We start from the raw sequence: 16,984 nt of genomic DNA, 5'->3' as shown, positions 1-16,984 counted from the left end.
GGAAAGGGGGGGGGAGTTGGGGGGGGAAATGTTAATAGTTTTAAAACCTGGGGAATCCTGAAGACAGAGGAAGGGTAAAAAACCCAGTGGGTTTAGCATAAAGCCCTCGGGTAAATCTTCACCTTCTTTTCAAATGCATGTTTGGTGGGTTGCTTTGCAAAGGCTTGGGCCAGGTTAGCAAGGTCGGCTCTATCCCCAGCAACAGAGAGAAGCAGCTCTTAATCTCCAGGGACCCTTATCTCCCACGTGGCGCAGCCCCGGCACAGGGGATCGCGGTACCTCGGCGAAAAATAGAAAGACTGAAATTTTCAAAGCCTTTAAGGAGAAAAGGGATGAAGGGAGAGCACGGGGGAGGGAAAGGGGGAAGAAGAAGGTGTTGTTCCCTGCTGGACTCCCAGCCAGCACAGCCTCAGCAGCACCCTGAGACGGGAGACAAAAAATGCATTTACCTTTAAAATAATGACTCATTTTATTTTTTCTTTTAATATGTAGTTATAAATATATTTTGTCAAAATATATGATCATTATTGTCAAAAACATTTGCACATAAAGTCATAAATAAGGTCAAGGTGAACATTTAGTTTAGAGAAGAGTCCAGCTATAGCAAGCAGTTCTGGGGTGGGATGGGAGGGTGAGAGAAGGGAAGGAGAGGGTGGCAGGGAAGGGGGTCAGCGGCACCCGCACCCCTCCACCACCATCTCCTGGTAGTTTTTCAGGACCACCTTGTCATACTCATCCAGGTAGAGCATGGAGATGGCGCTCAGCTCCGTGGGCACGCAGCAGGCCTTGGGGATGCTGGAGTTCACGGAGTTCACCAGCGTCTGCACGATGGCATGGTTCGTGGAGTTGAGGTGGTCGGCCAGAGGGAAGGGGCAGTCCCCGTGGCAGTAAAACGCCTGGTACCCCGGGGGTGCCACGATCCAGTCGTTCCAGCCCACGTCACTGAAATCCACATAGAGGGCATGGCGGCGGCAGTTTTTTTTGTTCTTGCGGGAACGCTGGTGCTTGGGGCTCCGGCGGGCTCTGCGGGTCAGTGCGTGGCCTCGCCCGTCGTGCCCAAAAGTGACCAGGAGCGGCCGGAGCTGAGCCCAGTTCCCGTGCCCTTGAGGTAAAGATCGGCTAATCCTGACGTGTTTGCCCTGATGAGTCTGTGCGTGGTGGAGGTGCGTCACCTCGATCACCAGTCCGTGGTTCGGTTGCTTGTCCTTGGTCCACCGGATCACAGCCGGGCTCACATCAAAGGTCTCCCAGCGCGTCACGTTGTGGTGCACCAGACGCGTGTCCAACAGGCGCGTAATGGCCTGAGCGCGCTCCGACAGCGGCTTCATCACTTCGTAAATGTTTATCCGGTGGAAGCCCCTCTCCCACGCCGCGCTCGGCTCCTCCACCTGCTCCCGGTACAGCCGCAGCTCCGCCGACGAGATCACCTCGTTTTCCGGCACACTGCTGAGGTTGAAGACGAACCGGACCCTGGGCGCTTCGCTGGGACCCGGCACGGTCTCCAGGTGCTCTGGAGGGGAGCAGGACGGGAGGGAAGCGGTACAAAAACCAAACAAGAACACATCAGCCTCGGGGCATTCAGCCACAGCCTGCGGCGCAACCACAGTTCGCACCCTCGCTTCACCGGCTCCTCTCTGCTCCCCAGCGCATCCCTCCCGGCCAGACCCGGAGCAGATCCTGCCCCAGCACCGCTCGCTCACCCCCGCATGCCTGCGCCTGCACCGGGTCACCCCTTTCAGTCTCACTTCCCCTTTCGGGGAGGCTTTCTCCCTTTTCTTCTACCCCCAGTTTCCCTAAAATCACCTCCCCGGCAAGGTGCAGCGCCACGGAGCACAGAGGTGCCTTGTTACGGGGAGCAGGGGGAGAAGGAGAAGCAAATTCCAACGCAGTAATGATGCGGCTGGATTAATAATTCAGATTTACTTTGGAAAAGAAACATCCGCTAGGAAACATTTGGATCAGATTACAAGGGCCTATTGAATAAACCTTATAAACACACAGCTGTAAGTATTAAATTCGAGTAGGGTTTTATTTTTTTTATTTTTTTCGCCCCTTAAGAGCAAACCCAGGCAGCAACTGCTTTGATAGTTCAAAAGAAACACACCAGGGGCGAGATCCCGCCCTCGCTTTACTCCTGCATCCGATCCAGAGCCATTAAATCCACGCGAGCCCAGGGAGTGACCCCGCGGCAGAGGCACTGCAGGAAACTCGCTGTTGTCAACAGAAGCGAAAGCACCTCAAAATACGGTCAAGCTCGGGTTAAGCACAGGATGCTGGAAAACACAGGGAGCAGCGTGCCTGTCACCCGCACACGGCAGCCGGGGGGGGGGGGGTCGGTTTTCCTCCCGTAAAGTTAGGGCTGGGGTCGTCCTGCTGCTAAAAGCATTTGCGAGCTTCCAAACGCAAGGAAATCCCGATCGCTACCGGGGCTGGGAATTTACCTCCTCCCATCACTGACCTTCATGGTGGAAACTCCTCACGGTGTTTGCCCGGCTGGTCGATCGCTCAGGGTACTGCAGGCTAATTTCCTGGAGACTTTCCTCCTCTTCTCCAGACTGGAGTCGATAGAGATCCAGCATATAACTAGGAATGACGGCTGACTTGCTGGGCTGAGGCCGCCTTCGCAGCCCAAACATCTGCAGCAGAGTTGTTTCGAAACCCCGCAAGAGTTCATGGCTTTGGGCAGAGCGGCGTCCGGATCCGGCTTGTCCCTGAAGTTCTGCGACTTTCTTCCTGCCGGTCTCCGGTATCAGGCTAGCATGGTTCGTACCTCCTAGCAGGACTTGGCATAGTAGGATGACCATCAGCATTCGGTTACCAGGAATCATGGTGTCTCTGGGGGGTAAAAAACGCAACAACAAACAACAAGTAAAGTCAGCATGAGAAGCAACCCCCCTTCCTCCTCCTCCTCTTCCAAATAAACTTAAGGGGCAAAACGACACTAGAAGCAGCCCCGGTGCAGCCGTGCGCCGCCCGCAGCCCCCGAGGGCCGACCAGTCTCTGGCGCATCCCGATCCCAACCCCGCCGGGTGCGGACGAAGCTGCGGCAGGGCCCCGGCTCCCCACGGGGAAGGGGCGCTCGGCTCAGCACGCAAGGCGGCCTCAGGTTCGCGTCCCGCCGCCGGACCCCGGGAACGGGGACCGCGACGAAACAAAGTTTTAAGAATCCCTAAAATGCAGAACCGCGCTGAAAACAGCGGCGAAGAGCGGAGCCGAGGAAGAAGAGGCTGTACTCACTGACAGCAAGCAAGGCATATCAGCACAGTCCATGATTCTGGAGAGCCAGCCCGGACCCAGCGCGCCGAAAGCCTCGGGGCAGCGGCTGCCGAGCGCCTCCCGCGATCGCCGCCCGGGCGCAGTGCGGCCGCCGCCGCCGCCGGCCCCGGTTTTCTGCCGGCCCCGCAGTCACGTGGAGCCCCGCTCCCCGCCGCCCGGCCCGGCCCGGCCCGGCCCGCCCCTGCCCCCGCCCGGCCCGGCCCCGCGGGGGACGGCCCTGCCCGCCCCGCCGCCCGCGCCAGGCTCCGGGCCCTCGGCGCCCGCCGCCCCGGGGAGGGGAGCACCGGGGGCGGCCGGCAGGGGAGGGGGCTGCTCCCGGAGTCGGGACCCGGCGGTGCTGGGGCTGAGCTGCGGCGGGTGTGGGACCCGGCAGCGCTGTCCCCGGAGTGGGGAGGGGGAAGAGAGACCTCCGCTCCGCTCAGGTGCATCCCCGGGGGACCGGCGCAACCCGCGGCCCCTCCTGCCCCTCGGTCTCTCCGCAGGACCGCGAGCACCGTCGGTGTGGGGGCCCCGGGTGGGACCCGCGGAGGAGCCGGGTCCGGAGGGGGAGCTCGGGCAAGAGAAACTCGGGCAGCGCCTCTCCCCCGAGGAGAAAGGGGGTAGCGCCTGGGAATGAGAAGCAGCTGCACGGAGGAAGGGACGGCGAGGGGCTCTCGGGGGCTCCGCTGTCAGGCCCGTGGATTATGCCTGCTCCTTGTCTGGGTTCCCACTCGCCCTCTGGGTTTTCCCACCCTCCTCCTCCCCCTTCCCTCCATGGATGCCAGAATAACTGTCCACGTTTCCTGCCCACCAGGTTCCCAGACCCCCACCTGGATGAGAAGCAGGCACCTTGCCAAAGCCAGCTTGGGCTGTGTGCGGCCACAACTTGGTTGCTCCAGAGGGGCACGAACAGGAGTCTCTTGGAGGAAGGATGCTCCACAGTTCAACTCTGGCGTTGCCCTGGGCCAGCTTTGGGATTGAGACCAACAGGCAGGCTTCCCCAGGCTGGAGGCTGCTCACAGGTTGGGCTTGGACAGGCTAGTCTGCCACTTGCACACTTCAAGTGGGCACACTGGAAGTGATATATGAACAATACATGGAGAAGGTAGATCCTGGTCCAGAGGAGGCAATGAAGATGCTCAGAGGCCTAGAACACGTCTCCTATGGAGACAGGCAGAGAGAGCTGGGGTTGTTCAGCATGGAGTAGAGAAGGCTCCTGGGAGACCTTAGAGCAGCTTCCAGTGCCTAAAGAAGCTGACAAGAAAGCTGGAGAGGGGCTTTGACCAGTGCCTATATGGATAGGACAAGGGGAAAGGCTTTAAACTGATTTAGACTAGGTATAGGCACTGGCAGAAGTTGCCCAGAGAAGCTGTGGCTGCCCCATTCCTGGCAGTGTTCAAGGCCAGATTGAACAGGGCTTTGAGCAACCTGGTCTAGTGGAGGGTGTCCCTGCCTATAGCAGAGGGTTGGGACTGGATGAGCTTTAAGGTCTCTTCCAGTCTAAGCTGTGATTCTATGATTCTATGAAAGACCCCTAATGAAGAGCACACACTTTGGAGAGAGAGTGGACTGAATGACCCACAATAAATAAAGCTAACTTCACCAGAGTATTCAAATATTGTCTTTCTGTCCCTTTGTGTTGGGCAAACTGTCATCCACAGAGAGAAAAGTTAGTTAATTTATGAGACTGAAAGATATGATCGTGGAGTGGCCACAGGAACTCCTAAGTTCATCAATTAACCACAACCAAAAGCCAGCTCAGAAACAATGACCATGAACCAGCTGGTTCCCACAAACCACCAGGCCACTGTGCCCAAGGGTGCGGAAGCTCACAGCACTCCCTCACAACACTGCCCCAGAACTCACACACAATCAGATATGACTTCTTTTAATATTTCCCTTCACTTTGAGCTCCGACCTGACCCATGCATTAGAAAAGCTCAGGGATGTCACCGAAAGGACACGCACAGATAAAAGGCAGTGCTGACACTGTAATATCTCTGAGTTATTCCTACATCACTCGGAGTTTAAAAGAAACATCTGTTAGCAAGGTATTTGGACTATGAATCCATCAGAATCTGTGAAATATTGCTATCGCCATTTCAAATGTATCACACTGTGTGTTATTTTTAACAAGGAAAAACAATTTTTGGAGTAGCTGCTGTGCAACTTTTTAAAGTTAAATAACATTTTCATTGAAAATACTCCAGTCTATAAACAAAGTTTACGCAAGGGCCTGTATAGCACTGCTCTTAAAACAGACCTCTGGATCTGGAAAAGCAACTCGCTCCCTCTTTGTGGGAGCAGCAGCAATATGTTACATTCTTTGTCTGAAGACCTTGGTCAGACATTGTTAGGATCAGAGAGGGGTCGTGTTTGAAACGTTTGTCACTGAGGAATTCAGTCCCATGGCATCCCGTGCCTGCTCTCCTAAGCCATGCCTTTAAACCCGAATCCAAAAGTCACTGAAGTAATGCTGGTTAACCTCTGTGCAAGGAGGTGGCCAGCTGAGGACAGAAAGCCAGAGGAGAGAAGTGTGGTTTAGGCTCTTGTAGGAGGCAATAGTGTATTTGAGTAGCTTATTGGTTACTAAGAATTGTTAGTCATGGGGAAAGCTGTAGTATTTATTCCGTAAAATGTAAATACATAACCCAAACCACAAAGGAATAACCGTGGATGGAAATAGGGTAGCATTTACAGAGGGAACTGAAATGAATTCCTACAGAAGCTGTATTTCCTCAGCCCCATAGAGAGTAATTCACCTTGAACGCTGCTTCTGCTCGAGCCCATGGAGTTACACATAGGCTGAATTCGGTCCAGGCACACTAAACAACCGAGTGTGTTATATATTCCAACCCAAAAAGTGAATGCCAAAATAGAGCTAAAAATACAAATGTGGAAGGTTTGCAAAGCAAACACTGCTTAATTCAGAGGCAGATACAACATTGTGCATTTTAAAGATCCAGCACATCAAAAATAGTGAACATTATGTCTATGCCCAATGAAAGACATACCACCCCCCTGCACCACATCTCACATGGGGGACAAGGAGGACTGGTGTGGTTCTTGCCTGTGATACAGTCCCAGCCATATTAGTGTTCTGCTGACAGGTTTTTCCTTCTCTGACTTTTGTGAAAAGCCTTCTGAGAATTTCTGTGCCTGGACAGCAAGACCATTGGCCTCCTCTGGAAGCTAAGCACCAGGTCACTGGGGATGTCACCCTGCAAAGAATGGCCAGAGAGGTGGCTCAGATATGTACAGAGCTTGACTGTGACAGAAGACTTGCTTTGTAGGTGGCAGCAAGAAGCCCAGGAGCTTGCAGGTCTCCTGGAGTCCAAATACCCAGCTCTGCTTGCAGAGGCCATTAGCTGAGGGGCAACTGTTTGTTCTCTTTCGTTTTGGCCCAGTAGCCATGAATTTGCACAGACATGTTCCTGATAAAATCCCATCCACTAACATTTGACCTGTTTCCAGGTTTCATGTGCTCAGGACTCATCAGCAAACACTGCAGGTCGATGTTCAGCACCTGTAGAAATCAGGCCAGCTCTGTTTACAAGGCAAACTTTTCTCCTAATGGCAGCATTTCAGGAGATGCCTCTGGACAAGGGCAGAGAGAGACCTTCCCAAACCAGTTCTTTCATCCTATGTTATTTTTAGAGCAGCTGCACCTTTTGGGCTCCAAAGTTTGCAAACAACCCGCCTTGGGAAAAAAACTTGTCTCACCAGATTTGTGCTTGAGCAGAAACAAGCCTAAAACCATAAATAAATAAATAAAGTCATATGTCAAAGATGTTTTAATGACATGAATTACAGGAGGAGATGCCAATAAGTGTGCTAAGATCAATTCCCTCCTACCTTTCCTTTCAACTGCCTAAGCTTGTCAATTAAAATAAAGGGAACTGAACAAACAACTTCAAGGGATTACATTTTCTAAAGTAGCTCTTCACTAAAGAGCTGGACTACAACCGGTGAAAACAAGTGCAGCTGCTTGAATGGTAAAAGGAAGGGGTTTTTACAATCACTCTGAGATTTCCATGATTGCTCTGAACACTTCAGATCTGGTCTGTTCTACCAGAATTTTCTACCTTCTTTTGAATAAAGAAAATCATATGTCTCCTGAAACACAGGACTGGGCCCAGCTTGGGCTTTATTTCTGCTTTACATTAAAGTGTCTCTGCTGAGGTGTCAGGACCATGTCTAGAACCACTCCTGAGCTAAGAAGAGAATCAGGTTCAGGATTGCTGTTTTATTCCAAGCAGTTCTTTGGATTTTGTTACAAATACATACAAAACCTCTGTGAGGGAACATTAAAACAAAAATAAGTCCTTGATAAGAAGCTATAAAAAATGAGTGCTTGATAATCAGATACACAGCAGCCAAACCGGTAGGATTGTCTGCTCTTTTATGGTTTAAAGTTTTTAAGGATTATTTTTATTGTTTTTCAAATGTCATTAAAAGGTTGTCTGTCCATGCAGAGAGAATATTTAGTTGCTTTTACCTGACTCCTTCACTTCGTCACTTTTCAAAGAGCCCCAAGAGTGATAAAGCCTAGAGATGTCACCCCTTGCTTTTCATACATATGTTATCTGTCTTCTACTATGGGAATGTAAGGTCTCTGCTGCTAAACTTTGTTCCTTAAGAGACACTTGGCCAGTGCATCAAAACTAGGAGGCCTGCGTCTTAGGGAAGTGCTTCAGCAACATGTAAAATCAAGGTAGAGCCACTTCAATGGTCTGTTATTAAAATTCTCCCGAACTGTGTAGGGAACACCTCTTTAAGCCATCTGTTATAAAATCATCTACACATCAACTGGTTTCCTTGATCAATGTTACAAGAAGAGTAGGTTGTGGTCTCACACAGTTTCTGGGAAGAAATGTTGCCTTTAGAATACATTTGCTTCTGAACTGTATTGCTCCCCACTCAATCAATCCTCATCCCTGAGAAGCAAGAAGGACCTTCAGAAGATGAAGAACACATTCTTCCTGCTCTGAAGTTATAGCAGGTACTAATAATGACCATCATTCTTCTAACATACACCATACTATACTATACCATACTATACCATGGCTATCACTCTGGATCTGCTGAGAGAATACCACAAGCGTTGGCAGCTCCCTTACCATACATACCACTTCAGTGTGTCTCTAGCACTGATTGTGCATTTGTCTGAGTTCAGCTGTGACTCTGATATTTCAAATACTTTGCTGTTTCTCACTGTCTAGCAAGACTGCCAAAATCTCCACACAACCATGTAGCACCTCCAGGGTGCCAACATTTGTCTTTGTGCTTTAATCGTATCTTGAGATCTGCTATCATGAGAAGCTTTAATGATTTCCAAGAATAGTATAAGGCATAAATAAGCAGAGCAGGACAACTGCTGCCAAAATAGTTCGCACCAGCTCTGTGTGATTTTCAGCAAAGGACTTCTTGGATGGGACTTTGAGCAACTTGTCTAGTAGAATATGTCCCTGCCCGCGGCAGGGGGCTTGGAATTAGATGATCTTTAAGGTCCCTTACAACCCAAACCATTCTGTGATTTTATGTTGACTTTACTGGTAGGCATTATCACAGGTGCTGGGAAATGTCAACACATTGATGAATTGAGCTAGTTAATGTGAACATCCTACCCTGACTAGGGATTCCCCATAGGGAAATACAGACATGCTCTGTGGTCTCCATCTCCAGTAATAATAAACTGGTGGGACTTGTTGGTAGCCACTGACAAAGTGCATGTTCACAAATAATCATCAGACCAAGGATCATTCTTAGAAAGTACTCACAGAATAACTTTACACAATGAATGTGTATGAATAGAACATGAGCCTCCCACAAACATGTGAGATTCTGAGGGAAAAGCTCCTTCTCCACACACACACACATGAGGTAGAAGGTTGCATGGGTTTTGTAGGTATTCCTTGTCAAGCCACTGTCCTACTTCTCACTCATATGTACTTTTATAAATGTATGTGCATTTAAATAAGTGTACACACAAAACCACACAGATACACACATATCCACCACGTTCAGCTAAAACATACTCAGAGCAGCAGGATCCTAACCAAGGTGGTACTTGATGGGTTATTCTAGTGTGAAACAAACCGTGTTAGTGCAGCAGCTTTGTCAGAACAACTCAGTTCACTGTGAATATCCTACAGGTTTAATCCTTATGAAAGGGGTTAGGCCTTGTGCAGCTAGGATGGAGCTACAAGAACCTGCAGTCCTTCCTGACGAACCTTTTACTAGGACCTACTTCACTACAATGCGGCAAGGCTCTCTGTTTTATTATTGATAAAGCAAGCTAACAAGTGAGGTGTTAGCTGGGTTTATTTTCAAGGTAGAGACATTCTTAGTTACTGTTACCTGCTCTGCTCTGTTCTGGGGCAGCAAAACCACTTGTATGCAGAATCAAAACCCACCTCCTCTCCCAAAAAACTACTGCTCAAAAGCACCTGAGTGGGGGCACAGTTTGTGCCAACAGCAGTGAAATCTGACTTCTTTTTTTTGGCTCTTTTCTATATAAGCAATTATCTATTTTCCCCTTCAATGCTTTCATCATGCATAGACATTGACTCAACAGCCCAAAGGAGGCCTTTAGCTACTTGGGAAGTTCAAAGGCAATGGATTTGGTGCAGTGCTGCAAGTACTGGGATGACTCAAGCAAGATTGGCCTAATGATGGAGTTGATTTGGACTTCAGAAGATCTAGGTTCAGCTTTGTGCTTCTGTGACACTGACCAAATGACTGGGAACCTACTTTATCCAACTGACTAAGATATGCTTTACAGTGAAGAGGAATTTAAAGAAATGGGGAAAGGATGCAGTTAGCATTAAAGGCATGTCAGTGCCTCCATTCCAGCAGAACAAGGGCATTTTGCACCATTCTCAGAAATAAAGTAAAAATAAACATTAGTTCTAAACAGGTCCTCAAATTCCAATCCAGCAAATAAAGGCTTTCAAACCATTTCAGTGGGGCTCCCATGTTATCGAGAAGAGTAAAGTGACAGATTATGTATGATCTCTTATTTACAGCACATGAAATGAAAGTTGTACTGCCCCATACATTGTGGAGAGACACACAGCGATTCACACCTCATCTACAGCAGAAAGACCTGGGCTGACTCTCTCCTGTCATACCTGCTTGAGAAGGAGAACTGAAGGGAATCATTGCTGTGGGACATTCCAAAAACTTCTCCATAAGGAGGAAGCAAATGAATATGCCTGGAAACTAGGAATTAAACACATTGTAATCAGAGGTGGGTTTCCAACTATCTCCAGAAATAGTCATCAGGGCTTTAGATTACTGGCTGGCTGCCACACAGACCATGAACTGAAAACAAGCCGATTTCTTGACCTGCAGGCTTCAATGCAAAGACAGTCTGTACTCTCTGATACCTTATCCAAACGATGTGGGCAAACCAGCGTAGTACGTGTGTACCGTGCTTGTCTAATCCCAAGGCAAACTGAGCTTTCTCTAAAGGCCTTTTGAAAGATCTACTTATTTTATTTTTTAAATGCCAGTCACCAAATAGCTAATGGAGGAATAAAACTGAGGAACAGGCTCATGGAAAAGGGAGAAAGAGATCTTTTAGGAGAGGAATATCTAAAAATCAGTTTTAAGAGGAAAAAAGAATGAAATAGCAGAAAGAGAGCGAATCTAAAGACATCCCCTATCTCCCTCTTATGTTTGAAGGGAATTTGGAAGTGAGTGGCTGCTCAGCCATGCAGAGGTCAACCTGGGCAGAAGAGTTTACAGAGCCAGACCCCAGAGGATAAGCAGGAAGACTGAAAAGGAGAGAAAAATGATATGGGAAAGAAGTGAAAATCAAGAAGGCAAATTCAGTCTGGGCAAAGGGCCAAAGCAAGGCCAAGTGCAATTCTAGAAAACGGGACTGAAGCCAAAGGCACCAAGGTGTCATGATAGGCTGGCACTGGCCTGCAAAGACAACCCAGAATGACACAACTGGCAGGTGTACAGCATCACCTGGACATGAAAAGTAACAAGCTTAAAACTAGACTTTTGGACAAAAGGCTCAGGATGAAGGGCCTGAACCAGCAGTTTCTACTTGTACAGGATCTAGGGTTAGCATTGCACTGGTATCTCCAGGACCAGTCCCTGGGCACACAATTGTTATGCTTTGAGTCACAGAAAGCAGAACTAAGTTGCAGCAATTTCCTAGAGAAACTCTTTGTTCCCCTGGTTGCACCCTGCATTTCTGCATGTTCCATCTCTGTCCTGCTGACTCTGCTGCCTTTTCCCACCCTCTGTACACATACCTGATAAGACAACAAGACTTCAAACCAGATACTGTATGCAAATGGCACCACACCTCAATTTGAAGAAATATTGCAAAGAACAAATATACAATGCCATTCATAGAAGTGGCATCAGCTTATAAGCATTCTTCACGAAGACCCAATACTGAGCTAACTCCATGGCTGCCAGAAACACAGCCACCCATCATGCCTCCAGAAGCCCTTAGCAAGTCACTTCATTTCCCATCACTCTTTCCTCACATAACAGTTAGGTGCAGAGGCAAAGTGGAGCAGGAAATCCTGCTGCCTGTCCACTTCAGACCAGGCTGAGCATGGGAAGGACAGAGAAAAGGCATTGGGATGGGTATTGAGAGACACTGGATTAAGACAGGTGTCTGAAGAGCAAAGAATAAAATGAGAAGGCCAAGGAGGAGTTACAGTCAATGAATATTGACTTAAGTCAGGAATAGTGGAGACAAACCCCATATCCAATGCACAAAATAGCAGCCACCCAAGATGAGCCTGACAGAATCTCCCTTAGTGTGTCCCATAAAGAGAGTTTGGACTTGCAAAGTTGTTATGTGGTTCATTTCCTTCTCTCAGGACCACTGGCAGCCACCAGCACAGCTACTATTCCTTTTTCAGAGGTTCCCCAGGTGGTAAGACACAAAGAGCCCAAGAAGAGACCAACACAAGGAGGTGTCTTGAAACGGATGGCACAGCTGGCTCACTTCCATCATGTTTTCTGTAGGTAGAGTTACTTGAAGCAGATGTCTGAATACTCTGCTCTGGTGAGACCTCACCTGGAGTACTGCACTACAGAGATGGAGTCCTCAGTACAGCATAGACATAGACCTGTTGGAGAGGGTCCAGCAAAGGGCCACAAAAATGAGCAAAGGGATGGTACATCTCTCCTGTGTGGAAAGGCTGAGAGAGTTGGGGATATGAAGCCTGGAGAAGAGGAGACTCTGGGGAGACCTTATTGTGGCCTTTCAGCTTCTAAAAGGAGCCTATAAGAAAAACAATGAAAGACTTTTTAGCAGGGCCTGTTGTGATAGGATGAGGAGCGATGGTTTTAAACTGAAAGAGGGGAGATTCAGGCTGGACATGTAGAAAAGACTTTTTACAAAGAGAATGGTAAAATACTGGCACAGGTTGATGGCAGATGCACCATCCCTGGAGACATTCAAGGCCAGGCTGGATGTGGTACTGAGCAACCTGATTTAGATTAAGATGTCCCTGCTCATTGCAGGGGCATTGGGCTAGATGAGCTTTGAGGGTCCCTTCCAACCCAAACTGTTCTATGATTCTATGTATTTAAAGGGTTGAGAATGACTATGGCCCGGGGGCAAAGCAACTGTCACCAGGAAAGTGAAGGCTTAACTTAGTGTGCCTATGCTTGCAGCTCTCAGTCCGTTAGCAGCCCTTTTCAGGATACAGAATTTATCTCACCTAGCACAATCTGTTCCCTGTCCACACAGGATCACCCTTGCCCTGCTGGGCAAAAACTCCTTTCACCCAAACCTGCAAAGCTCAAAAGCCCAGTCTGAAAAAAGAGAACCCAAAACAACAAACCCAAACAAACCAAAAAACACAGCTAGTGGATGGAAGGCATTTCAAAAATAAAAAATAAATAAAGGCTGGGCTGTCTTCTGTTGTTTGAGGCATGTAAATGCTGTGTTCATACATTTCAGACTCTTCCCAGCAACAGAGCTCCCAAAGCACTTGGTCCCCACAGGGTGAGCAGCTCCATGTCTCCCATGGCAGAGGGCATACATAGTGATCTGGCTCGTGTTACGGAGCAGGATCAGATGATAGGTGACGATCCATGATGCTGAGCAGCAGGCGCAGCTGGTCAGCAGCTTACAGGTCAAAGTCTTTTCATTCTGTCTGAAAATCCTCCAGCACCTTTCTTTTCCAAGGTAAGTAGAAGCCCTTTATTCTCCAAAGACTTTTGTTGCTACCAAGCTTTATGTAATTACACATCTCTGCATGAGCAAGACTTCAGCACAAGGGCATTGGCACAGTATGTTTCAGCTCTCATAAGTTTTTTACAATCAGTTGGTTTGTAAAGCTGTTCATTTTACTGCCCCATGAGAGATGAATAGTACAACCAGCCAAAAAAACTTGCCCCCCATCTATGGGTCTTAGGAAATGAAGATTTGTCACCCTTCACTCTCTTTGTATGCTGTTAGATTTTCTCCTTGTAATTTTATGCTGTTCAGCCATCTAATGATCTAAGTGGTCCCAGGAAAAGGGATCTGGCTTCCTCTGCAAAAAGCTGGTGTTTATTTGCAATTTAGCTTACCTGACTTGTTTAAAGTGTTATCAGAATGCATCCACCTACTTTCTTTTCCTCATTTTCACTTGATATCTAAGATTTGCTTGAATTGAGAATGCCTAAAGCCTCAGGCATGATCCTGGGTGTTCTCAAGACTTAAATGCCACTGCTTAAAGAGTTAAAGATCTAGATGGCTGCACTAAGAGGATGATAAACTAATCACTCAGTCACTGCTGGTGAGCCTGGTGTCATTTACTGAAACATGGAATGCATTTAACAATGTAAAAGAAACTCCATGCAGTGCAAAAGCCAAAGATGATTGTTAGATTGTCAGGGTTTACTTTGGAGAAAGTCCTTGGTCTAATTACCTACATTTAAGCAACAGAAGTATTTTTGCTCTTGTTGAAGAAGTTAACATTTTCCTGTCAAGCCAATGTTTGGTTTTGTTTGGGATTTTTTTTTAATGGGACTAGGGACTACAGATTCTGTTCAGAGAACTGCAAAAATTTAAAACAGGGACTAGGTAGAAGAAGTAACTCTTCTAGGGAACAAGTAAGAAATGTTTCTGATCATCATAATCATAAGTAGAAATAATAATCACAGTACTAGCACTTCACATTTACTATTGATTTGTGTCTTCCAGCACTGTGAAATGGCTTGAAAGAAAAGGGCAGCTCTTGGCACTCGACAAAAACACTTCTTTAAAAGCCAGCCTCTGTATTGGTTTTACAGGAAGAAAAAGCTTCAAATCACTTTCCCTGCAATCTCTGAACCATGAACGAAAAGAGAAACCAGATCCAACGTTTTGGCTTTGCATTTTAGATTTTGGTGAACATTAGCATTTTTTCTCTAGCCTTAAAATGAGATCTCAGTTAAAGATCAAGATACCAAAAAATTAATAAAACATCAAGGAGTGTTGTGGGGCTCACACAGTGAGCATCAAATAATATCCTTCTATTATCTTTTACTCTATCAAACTTAGAACAGTACAATTCCATTGTGCTAAGCAGCTGGTACAGGACACTTTTCCAGCACACCATATCCCAGAGCCACTATCAGTGGAAACCACCAGAAGTTTTTCATTGAGGGGGAAGTAAGGCCCAGGGTGACAAAGGGTATTTCCAGAGCAAAATGGTGTGACCATAGCCCATCTTTGTCACTCTGACCTAGCAAACATAGGCAATAACAGACAATGCAACAACATGAATTTAGCATGTACTGACAGCTTAACAATTCTCCAGAGACTCTGGATGGGTACTGTAATATGGCCATAGTGCATCCTTGCAGACCAATGTCAATTTGACCTAGTAAACACAGGTAATAATAGAAGAGGAAGCAATATCAGCTTAGGAAACATTAACTGCTTACCAGTTCTCTAGAGACTCTAGAAGGCACTCTGCTTGCTAGCTTGGACAAAGCTTGTCCCATGGCTCTGGTACTGCGACCCAAATGAATTCCGAGGAGGAGGTAGAAACACATGCATTCTAATGACACCTACCTTCATGACAAGCCTGACAAGACGGTGCATGATCTTTTTCCCTGCTGGGTGATAGCTGATGACTCAGGCGGTTCTGCTGATCTTGGTTAGGGCAGCCTCTGGAAAGGAAAGATTCAGCCTGAACCAAAGGATCAAAATCCAGCTGTTTCAGTGGAAATTTAGCCAATCAAATGGAGAAATCTCCAGCATCATCTCACCCTGGAATGAACATCAAAAATAGATCAAATTGCTCAAAAATGGTGTCTATTTCCCTGCATGCCTAAAAAAAGAATCTGAATTACTGACTCAGGTGTTGCTGTATACACTGTAGAGATCTAAAGGCAGAAAAGACGAATGCTCTTCAAAGGAACCTGCTGTTCCTGTTGTGTAAACGTTTCCCTCTACAAAGAGGCAACATTTACCCTAGGAACTGTGTCACACTTGCCTCACTGCATTTCGTGAAAGAAAGAGCAAACACTTTACGATCAGTGGGACCAAGGAATGGTTCTGCTGATAAGAACCAGGAAACTTTTGAAATACTCACAGTTCCACAGACCACAATTGCTACTGCAAAGCAAAGTATTTCTGCCTCATCTATATGTGCATGTGTTTTAAGAGTTGAAAAACTGCCTCTCTCATACTTCTCAGCAGCTAATAAAAACCCTTGTTAGCAACAAGGGAACCTTGCAAAGAAACATGAGGTATTCAATAAGTTTCTGTAGTGGGTTCATCATCAGTCCTCTGAGGACTTCATTCCAAAGTCCACTGAGGTGTTGGGGTGTTTTTCCATTGACTTCACTGGGCTCTGAACCAAGACATAAAGCCTCCCTGCTGTGTTTTGGACATTTATGTGTGTTTGATCTGTAATAAGATCTTTCATTTCTCTTATTCCTGTAAAAACAAATAAAGCTGTAGTACAAAGAAGCAACTAAACACATGCTTACCTTTAAGCATATCCCTAAACCCATTCACTTAGAGTCTGCAGTTCTATGGACACCTGGGAGAGAAAAGCACATGCTTAAAATTAAACATGTGCTCAAGGTCTTTGCTAATTAGTGATGGCCCTGTGTCTTACAGGGCCCTAAACACATCTTAGAGGTTTTAGGGTCCATATGGGAAAGATTACATGGAGACATTACATCTTGGAAGTGCAACTTTTAGTATTGTATCTAATGTTGGAAGCCTGACTTTAATGGCTATAAGACTGATTCTGTTACAATACCATTTACAACTAGTTAAAGGAAGCAGAGTTTCTTAGATATTTTTTTAAATAAGAATATCTAAAACCAGACGCTTTTCCTGGCTATTACTACAACACAGTCCCATCATGACAAGCAAACGCATCAAAGTAAAACTGCATTTTGCAATGTATGTGTTTACTGGCATCTCAAGAGCAAATGTGTCTCACTTCGGCCAAAATATTGTCCCTGGCCTCCTTCACTTTGCTTAAAGGAAGTCCTTGTGCATCCTGTAGAGTCTGGTTCTTGGAAGATTAAGTGAGACTTTACCATTGGGTCAGACAGCAAAAGGAAGACTATTCCAGTAACCTGCCAAGAGCAAAAAACAGTTTTCTTCACCACACCTTGTTTATTTTGGACCTCTGCTAAAGGGTGTTAGAGCCCTCAGCTATCTTGATCACAGACAAGGTTTGAAATTTAACATGTCTGACATGTCAAATCACTGTTGTCTCTAGTAAGTGAACACTTGGGAAGTTCCTTT

General features: G+C 47.0%; 1 protein-coding gene across 1 annotated transcript; it reads right to left on the bottom strand.

Annotated features, from left to right (window-relative positions):
- Positions 1 to 477: 477 nt before the first annotated feature.
- On the bottom strand, positions 478 to 3,364 carry BMP4 (bone morphogenetic protein 4). Its single transcript, XM_034061941.1, has 3 exons — positions 3,238 to 3,364; positions 2,459 to 2,835; positions 478 to 1,510 (listed from the first exon to the last, which is right to left on the bottom strand). Exons 2-3 carry the CDS (start codon positions 2,826 to 2,828, stop codon positions 669 to 671), a joined length of 1,212 nt encoding a protein of 403 aa, XP_033917832.1. The 5' UTR covers positions 2,829 to 2,835; positions 3,238 to 3,364; the 3' UTR covers positions 478 to 668.
- Positions 3,365 to 16,984: the final 13,620 nt, after the last annotated feature.

Source organism: Melopsittacus undulatus, chromosome 4, assembly GCF_012275295.1.
Source record: "Melopsittacus undulatus isolate bMelUnd1 chromosome 4, bMelUnd1.mat.Z, whole genome shotgun sequence".
NCBI classification, from domain to species: Eukaryota; Metazoa; Chordata; class Aves; order Psittaciformes; family Psittaculidae; genus Melopsittacus; species Melopsittacus undulatus.
The sequence above is the reverse complement of the archived record's forward strand: the minus strand, read 5'-3'. Positions and strand labels throughout refer to the sequence as shown.

Coding starts and splice junctions, on each gene's coding strand:
- BMP4 (XM_034061941.1), bottom strand. CDS start 2,828: ATGATTCCTGGTAACCGAATGCTGATGGTCATCCTACTATGCCAAGTC. Junction 1,511..2,458: donor GAGGAGTTTCCACCATGAAG/GTCAGTGATGGG, acceptor GCTCCCCTCCAG/AGCACCTGGAGACCGTGCCG.